The sequence below is a fragment of the Crocodylus porosus genome, unplaced genomic scaffold (assembly GCF_001723895.1).
Source record: "Crocodylus porosus isolate Cpor-Errol unplaced genomic scaffold, CroPor_comp1, whole genome shotgun sequence".
NCBI classification, from domain to species: Eukaryota; Metazoa; Chordata; order Crocodylia; family Crocodylidae; genus Crocodylus; species Crocodylus porosus.
This window is the reverse complement of record NW_017728906.1, coordinates 83600912-83610532: the sequence shown is the minus strand read 5'-3', so window position 1 is coordinate 83610532 and position 9621 is coordinate 83600912. Positions and strand designations below refer to the sequence as shown.

The following is a 9621-nucleotide window of genomic DNA, read 5'->3' as shown; positions in this document are numbered from 1 at the left end:
AAAAAACAATGTACATACCTTAATTAAAAAATACTTTATTGCTAAAAAAATGCGAAGTGAGCAAATGCTGTTGGAAAAATGGCGCTGATAGACTTGCTCGAGGCAGGGGTGCCACAAACCTTCAATTTGTAAAAAACCGCAATATCTGCGAAGCACAATAAAGCAAAGCGCAATAAAACGAGGTATGCCTGTAATTTACAACAGATTTTGCTTCTTCAGTGAACTTACTTTTTATGAGTTTAGTTAGGAACCAGTGTATTTCTTTTGCACACCCAGTATATTTGTCAAGGTACACTGCTGCCCTTGCTTTCATATTGACCACCAAGTGTTAGACTCCTGACCCAGACATCAGAAAGACAAAAAGTGTTTCAGATTCAAAGGTAGTATATCAGGGTCTCATAGTTAAGGTATACCAGTAACATGTGCTAGTGGAGTGATGTAGCACAATCAGCTGCTTCTGACTTCTGTGTACCCATTTCCAGCGGAGTAAACTGAGAGTAGCCTTTGGCATAAGTCCAGAGCAGAGTTTGAATTCACACCTCAGGGGCTGTGTCCAGACAAGCATGGCCATGTGGTATGTGGTGCTGCAAACACATCTGGGGTGCCATGTACTACACATCTAGATGTTTGCTGTGATGTAAGGGGGTGTTGCCTGTGCGTGTGCTGTTCTGCTTTTTTTGCCCACAGGTTTTTTTGACCCCTGGATATTCAGGGGTCAAAAAAACCCATGGAAAAAACGTGGAGCAGTATATGCACAGGCAGGGTGCATTGCTCAAAAGTGGAGCTGGGTCATCCAGAGCTATACTTCAATTGCCGGCCAGGCTTTACACGGGAGAATCATTGCTGCTGCAGCCCCAGGATCTCAGGTAAGGCTGCTGTGGCCAGCCCAGTGCTGGCCTCTGCCTCTCCTACCCCACCTGGGGTAACATGCTGCAAGCCATGGGCATTCCCTGGGGACAAGTAGCTGTGGCCCAAGGTGCACCGCTGCTGCTTGTCCCTGGGGAACCAAATGTCCACATTCATCTAGATGCACCCAGGAAGTGTAATGAGACACCTTAACCACTTAACCAGTCTGTCAGCTTACCCTTAAAGCTGTGTGAGTGGACAAGGTTGTCCCCATACTAACATTCACTTATATATTAATACAAGAAAGCCTGATTCTGCTCCACTATAGCAGCTCCCAATCATAGTGAGGCTATGAAGCATTAAACTGTCAATAAGCATTCCTGCTAATCTGTCCCTCAGTTTTGGTGTTGCTTCTTTGAATAACACTTGAAAGCCTTGAGAACAACTTATAATAGCAGCCAAGAGGGCAAACTGCTATAAATAGGGGCATCCATGCTGTCAAGCATTAGTGTGCCTGAGAGTAGACTAAAGTGCTTCAGACATTTGACATGGTCACAAACGTGTACATTCAGCATGTGATTAAGGGGAACTGGTGTCCTGAATAGTTGTGTAAAGGGGCTTACTGATGCAGCCCTCCTAATCTTTTCAGAGTATGTGATGGACTAGTTATTCAATCTATTCAATAAGCACATGCACAAAAAATCTATGGCTTTTGTACTCTCCCTTTGCTGTGTTTTATTTAACATGCTGCAGTCACTGGCCCTTGGCCAGATATAATGTCAACTACAGCAACAACACCAATGAAGAGTAAGTACATCACTGCTTACTTAGTGCAGCTTACCTCATTTTGATGCAGTAGCTCCTTATCTTCTTCCCTGTCTGTGCTAGTGACAACTGTAGTTATACAATCCTGCTTACCTCTTCCCATGCATCTTCCTGATATGTACCTTAATAGTAAAGAAAGATCTGGTGTTGTAGAAAGGAGAAACATCCTTGTGTCTTCAATAAATTCTTATTGTCCTAAACCAAAGGGCAACTTCTTTTATTCCTCCATTGGTCAATTTAGGTGGATCACTGCCTAGTTCTCAATTTCTCATGTTCAGCTGGCTGATTTTGTAGCATCGATAATGGATTTTCATACTGAAATTGATATAAGAAATCTGTTTATATTCATTTTAAAGTATTATTCTTTTTCTTAACATGTGTTTTCATGTTAGATGTTTAGGTTGTCATCTATACTTACAAGGTGATTTTGAGCAAATTTGACAGAAATGCTAGCACTGCTTATTGTAACTCAAGGCTGAATGCCTTTCTAAATTATATACTTTGGCTCATTTATGAATTGTTGAGCTAGATGAAGTAATTATTATGTGAAATGATATGGCCTGCATCATACAGGAGATCTGTCAGAAATGGTCATATCAGGATCTTCTGATCTTGAAATCTACAGAAGTGGCAGTGAATTAGAGTATTTAAAGTTTCTGGGACTTCTTCCAAGTAACATCTTGAATGTGTAAAGAACTCTAGTCACTTGAAATCACTGCACACTAATCCTGACTCTTGCTCTCCACTTCTGGGAAAGCTACATCTGAACAGCAGAAGGAAGCAGCTGATTTGTTTCCACCACAGTGGTGGTCCAAGTCTTTCATTTCTCTCCTGGTAAAAAATTATGAGACCCAAAAATAATTTTTTGATCTTTTCAAACTATTTTGGAAACATCCAAAAGTTTTCCCCCAAACAATTAATGGATGAGAAACTCACTGTGTATTTAAAATGACAGTCCAATAGAAACATGTTTCCACTTCAGAGAAAGGGAAATGCTGGAATTTGAATGACGCAGCCAGTAATTCTGATAAAATATCTTTATTAAATCCAAAGGCCAATATCAGTTGAACTGCCAATTTGGAGGCATTCTCTAAAATACTTTAGTAAAATACTAACAATACATTATATAGCAACGTTACAATATGTATTAATGACTGCACCACACAGTGATTATAGCTTCAAGCATTTAATCAGAATACTTACAACTGGGCTGGTGAGGGAGAGTCCAGCTGTCCCGTGTTGGCTGGCTCCAGCAGATGAACTCACGCTAGCAAATAATCCATCTTCCCTGCCTCTCTTATTCCCCCAGATTTCTCATTTCATCACCTTCCTCTGGGTTATAAAAGCTGGTCAGAACTTGCCCAAACTTCCATACAGACTTATCTGGTCGTTCCCAATACATAAAACTTTCTTACTTTCTTTATACATTCTTGGTGGGTCTCCCTTGACCTCCTGAAGTCCACCTCCTTGAAATCTCTTAGGCCTGCCAATCTCTTTCCTGTTGTCCACCCAACTTTACTCCTACATTAGTCCACCTATGGCTTATCACATTTTATCCTGCATTTTGACACTGTGTGTGTATGTGCGTTGTGCATGCCTGCGTGAGTGTGTACATTTGTGTCTTTCAAATCACAGACTTGTGAAATTGTCATGCTTGCACCCATTATGATAGAACATCCCAATGCCTGTTGCATAATTACAATATATTTCATAATCCCTACAGGAAAGAATTTCTGATCTCTCTTGAATTGATGTTATAGATGTTCTGTGTTTGTGACTCCTACTCTTGTAAAAATAAATGCACTACTACACAGCTGAAAATAGACAATATTTTAGGCTAGCCCCATAGAAAAACAGAGCAAAAAGACTGAAGCATGATTTCCAGTTCAGGTGGCAAGACTGAGAGATGGCATCTCCAGAGTTTTATCCTATTTCTGACAATGGCTCAGGCTGTGGATTTTAGCAAGTCACTCAGCCTCTTGGTGCTTTAGTTTTTCAAAATGGAGACAGCTGGTATTGTGAGGATTAGCTTGCTGATTTGTAAAGCAGTTAAAAGGTAAGGAATGCCATATAAAGTCTATGTGTCTTTACAATTTTGCAGTTATATTTTACAGTGGTAGAGGCAGACAGGTCTTGTTCAGCCCAAGGGGACATCTTCTGCAGGAGAAACTGAATATCACATATCCCTTTTTTTATAATCAAAGAAACAAGCAGACACATATCTTTTCAAATGATGATATGAATGCTGTTATTCAACAAAGCTAGCGAGGAAATAAGCTGCAGGTATCATTAGTTATACATATAGAAGGGACTTTATCCAGTGCTGAAACAATAGGAATCAGTCCTTCAAGTCTTTGCCTGGAGGTGCTGCATTTGGTCTCAGGATTGAGAGGGGGAGTGACCACCTTTTCTCTGAGTGTTTCCCATTGGTCAGTCTTCAGGACCATGATAATATTGTTATAATGGGGAGAGAAACAGAGCAGCGTCAGGAATAAATAAATAAATAAATGGAAAATTCTTGCCCACGCTGCAAACCTGGAGTAAATGGAGAAGGTCAGTAGCAAATCCTAGTGCCAAAGAAAATAAACCCACCATCAGATGCTGAGTGAAATTTTTGTCTTTTCAATTTAAAACAGAAATAGCTTTTACTAGAAAGGTAGAGTTGTCAAAACACCCTGTCCATGGTTCAGTGGTGTTGAAGCATTTTGATTGCTTAGCCACGTCAAATGCATCTTCCCTGCGTAATCAGGCTCATATGCGTACAAAGCGCCGCTGTTTTAAAAAAAGACACATTTTTCCATAGTTCTGCAACCACCCTGGGGAGCCCAACATTTTGAGTATCATGAAGCAGTCCTTTAATGCTAACAGTGGTTGTGAATTGGTTTCACAGCATACACTGAGTGTAGTGACTTGCTGTCAGAGTAGGTAATATGACATTTTGGAGTGTTTCTAAACAGCATGGAACTTTGTGGGAATGGCAGATTTGAATTTAAAATGCAATCAAAGGGGTCCAGGAGGGTAATAGCAGAGAAAATACATTTGTGAATAGCATCCTCAATAATTGTGTGGAAGCCAGCGTTGGTAAGGGAAACAGTGTGAAAAATCTTGTGTAATTGATTTGATATGTCAATAGGAATTGATGAGCTCAGTCAGTCAGCACATTTTTGCCCTTCTAATTGTGGTCCCTGGCAAGTAGGATTTTTTGTAGTCCTTACTGCAGTTCCACTGATTGAGTTGAGGAAACTCAAGCCTAGTTTGGTCAATGTTTCAGTAACCCTGCAGAGAATGCACACAGGAATGGCTTTAGGATTCTGCCTTCTCCCTGCGAGTAAAGTTGGGTTTGTTCCAGACTACGCTGTATTGCTGCATCACAACTAATTGCCATAATGGCCATAGCAGAAGTGCTCATGTTGCGGCCCTATCAGATTGTAACAAATCTGTGAATTCTCCTAAATACCTGTCATCAACCACCTCAGACAGGGCACAAGAAGAACAACAGCAGCAACAACTGACAGTGGGAGAAGTGCAGCATCAAGCCTTGTGTTTCTCTTTAGTGGGAAATAGGTACCTTCAGGCAACTGCATTCATTTTAAAATTGGTGAAAACATTTTCCACGCTGTCTTCCTCCGCCTTGAAGTGCTCCCTCCCTAAAATAAGCAAGCACATCTGAGCCCACAGCACTTCTCCGTGATGTGCCTGCTGGCTCAGCTTCCATAAGCAAGTGTCTTCTACATGTCTGTTGGGGCTGATTCTGCTCCTGTGTACTCCAACTGGTGTGTTTGCGTTCACTGGAATTGATTTGCTTTCAATTTACACTGGTGCGAAAGGAGAATCAGACCTACCTAACCCATGCAGTTCTGAGTGGAGCAGACAACCACCATGTAAAGAAATTCTGTGCCTGTTATTCATACTACAGCTGGCAGGTACAGCTTTAGATCTGTGAGCGAGTGAATCACTTGCATTGGAGTGTCAGGGATATTCATGATCTAAACTGGAGGATGGAGACACTGCCTCCTTCGGGGGAAAAAAACTCTTGAAAAAATTGTACATAAAGATTCGAGGCCAGATTCTCTTCTGGTGTGAATGCAGATAGTTCCATTAATTTATATGCGCTATGACCATTAACCCTAGCAGGGAATTTGACCCTACATTTTAACAAGGGCTAATATCTAAGCAAAAAAAAAAAGAATCACTGCTACTCAAAAAATTTCTAAACTTACATGGGGAGTTGAAGCAAATCACCCTGAATTTGAAAACAAATCACTTAAATTTAATAGAAGATGAGATCCACATGCACATCAGAGGCTGCTTTTTCTGTACAGGGCTGAATAACACCTCTAGGAAACTGAGCTCTGGGAAGGTGTATATGTGGATCTTAATTTTGAAGTTTGGTTCTGTTGGTGATCTTTGACACAATGGAATGGAGGAAATGATGGGCAAAAAGAGGCAGCTGAGGTTGAATGTCACATATTTATTTACTTATTAATATCATTGATAGAACAATTAATAAATACAGGAGAAAATCCTGAGCCTATTGAAGGCAGTGCCAGAACTCATGTTAATTTCAGTTGGGGAGAAGGGGTCACCTGCAATGTTCAGAATCTGAATAAACCTACAGTGCTGAATATAGAGTACAAGTTTGCTCCATGTTTTTGGCCTACTTTGTTTAAATGTGTTGTCTCTGATTCTCCTCATCCACTGGTATAAATCAGGAGTAACTTAAATGAAGCTAGTTTAGTGTAGAACAAGTATGAGAGGATACTCAGATTTTTTATTAGCACTACAGCATCAAACAGGCTGTTTAGAGCTTGGATATATACAAGGCCAAGAAAATTATAGGACTTTCAAGCCACTTCAAGTACTAATGCCATGAAACAGATTTTTGACTGCCTGAATTTTGAAGTATGGAGCACACACGAATGTTTAATTCAAACAGGCCTTTTATACGGACTTGCTAGTAGGTTGCTGAAGCAAGGAGGAATCTCGCACAGAATCAGCCAGCTGGTTACATGATTTAATAATGTGTTCCTGTTAATTCGGCAGCCTACAATCTGTAACACATGCCCTAGTTAAACCAAATGGGGGAATGGTTCACTTGAGAAACCCTGGTTGATCAAGACAAAAATCCCAGGCCACTAGCTTCCTAATCCCCACCTCAGATTTCATACTCTGGCCCAGCTGGGGAACTGCAAATGTTGCTAAATATTACACTGTGTTACACAGCAAGAAGGAAGATGATAAAGATGTTAAGGAGGAGAAGAAAGAGGAAAAGAAGGAGGAAAAGAAAGATGACAAAAAAGATGATAAGGAAAAAGAAGAGTAAGTATGAACAGTGTGTAGTAATAAACTACCCCCCTCCCCACCACTGCAGAACACCAGCGTCAGAAAGAAAGGGGATATCTGATTAACTGACCTGACTGTTTAAGCGCTCGTCTTTCTTACCAGGTTCTTTCAGTACAGCTATCTTCTTTGCAGGTCGGTGCAGGCTTGGTCATAGCAGGAGTCAGGGCAGAAGAATCAGGATCTTTCTTAGGCAAAACCCCAAATCATTATATTTGGGCAAATATAAACCAGTTAAATGTCTGGAGTTTTTCAGTATTTACACTGGGATGAGCAGGATCAACCATATTCACCTCACCATAGTTGTGACATGAAGCACACAATGCAGTGCATTTGGTCCTCAAAGTTGAGTAAAAAGGTCATTGCTCCCAGCTGAATAGCTTATAAAACCTGCATCCATTACAGTCTCCTTCAATTCAATGCCTTGTAAAAAAGAATGACACCAAGCACCACGAGGTCCTGGTCTGTAGTAGGAGGACTCTTAGGCACAAAATAATGTCAATGGTAAATAACAACAGCAAGAGGTGTAAAGAAATGAGTGTCATGAGTGAACAGTATGTGTAAGAGCTGTATGATAATTAGTGCCAAACAAATGTGTGTAAAGCATGTGGCAGGTGCTATTTAGATGTAGCATCTCTAGTAAAAACTCTGTTTTTAGATGGATTCTGCCTAATCCTGGGATATAGTCTTTTTTCTTATTCAAAGCTTTATGTGATTTGAAAGTGTTTGTTCCGGAGGAATGCAAAACTCTAGAACTCTTGGTTCAGAGATGATACCTGTTATTAGACCAACTACAAAATCGCAAAAAAAAAAATCTTTTTCTGAAAGCTTTGGCATCCTTCCTCAGGCTCAGGGAAAATTAAAGATGGTAAAAAGTCCCCATAAGTAAGAAATAAACTTCATTTTTCACAGAGGAAACTGAAGGTGGACGTCTGTTCCTCTGGGTTCCTCTGTGCTGGAGGATGCTCTTTCAGCCTCAAGCGGTGCGTGATGGGGCCTTTTTCATAAACAGTCTGAAACAAAAAAGTAAAGAAGAATGGGAGTACTGTATTTGAAACAATTGTTTTTGTAAATAGAAGGCCATAGCTCTTTGACAACAATTTTGTTGTGGCTGTTATAAGACATGGATAAACCCACTGCTGGTAAGAAAGGTAGATTTCAATTTTAAGTGGGAAGCTTCTACTACAACTGTGTACATTTGAAGTTTTACCATTATTTCACCTCTACATATACATACAGATATGTTTGTGAACCTAAAGTTGCAGTGTCACATGCCTACACATAATCATTTCCAAGAATACATATTTTCACTGAAGTGCATTATAACTTTCCAGCCAATCCTACTCCTTTTTCTCACATCCTTTTTTCTTACTCTAAGAATAGTTACACTAAAATTAATAGAGCTATTCAGGGTGCAGGCAGACATTGCCTTTTTATGGTGGCGCACGTGAGCAAACAGATGTGCCTGCTCCTCGTGCTTCATTTGCTCAGATATGTTTGCGTGACCAAACAGTTTTGATGCCTTAAGGGGAAGGACATCTGTTTGCTTATTTGCTTATTGTACACCCTGGAAATTCCCCTGCAGGGGATTGCTAGGGCATGCATTTCATGCTGCTATGCCCTGACCCAACAGGGGATTCCCAGGGTATGAGTTTCATTACTTTGTCACTGATTTCAGTCAACATAGGATCAAGATCTTGGTCCTTAACTAGAATAAGTTATACTGTTATACAATAAGTTATACTAAAGAAATACTGTCTAAAATGTTATCATAGTAGTATGAGAGCACTGGTGACAGGTGGTGGGAGAGAAGTTGATGAAAAAAGAATTTAGGATCTCACAGAGAATTGGAAAACTCCTTTTGTTTTATGGGCATCTCATTCACATACTTATAATCAGAGATCCTGGTTTTCTCTGATTTTAAAAAATCCCCAATTTTCAGTTAAAAAGTAACCCCAAACCCACATTTTTCTGTGATTTAAATGAAACACCACTAATAAATGTGTGTGTGTATATATTAGGCCTGTGCGAGCCGGCAGTGATCCGATCCGGCTTTGGATCCGGCTGCTTCAGATGGCCGCGATCTGATCTGGACCTCCGGACCGGGTTTCTGCCTCGATCTGGCCGAAGCGGCTCCAAAGCTTCGGAGCTGCCTCAGAGATCTGGCCATAGTGTATAATGGGGAATCAATGAAATATCTATAACTTTGTTTTTTTGCCCAATTTGGATGAAACATGCAGGCATGGTATCCTCTGCTGAAAGTATGAAACCTGCCAAGTTTCAAGAAGATCGGTGCAGGGCTTTGGGGGGAATGGCATGGCTCATGTCACGACTGTGTGCTACAACACAGTGGGGGGTCAAAACTGCCGGGGTGGTAGCTCTTGCTGAGGCCACGAAGCCTGCCAAGTTTCAAGGATATAGGTGCAGGGGCTTGGGGGGAACTGCGCCTCAAGCTGCAGACAAGCAAAACTCGTGACATGGGTGACACGTGTGTGTGTTAAGGTCCAGCAGGGTGACAGCTGCAGGGATGGTGGCCCCTGCTGCGGCCATGACACCTGCCAGCTGTCCAGGAGATCGGTGCAGGGGGAGTCTGGGGCCCTGCACCCCTAG

General features: G+C 41.1%; 1 protein-coding gene across 1 annotated transcript in view; it reads left to right on the top strand.

The window, feature by feature from the left end:
* CNGA3 (cyclic nucleotide gated channel alpha 3) overlaps positions 1 to 9621 on the top strand; it is a 42756-nt gene that overhangs the window by 13047 nt on the left and 20088 nt on the right. The window contains exons 4-5 of the mRNA XM_019529448.1: positions 1600 to 1653; positions 6895 to 6990. Coding sequence (XP_019384993.1) covers positions 1600 to 1653; positions 6895 to 6990 — 150 coding nt within the window. The remainder of the gene's footprint in view (positions 1 to 1599; positions 1654 to 6894; positions 6991 to 9621) is intronic.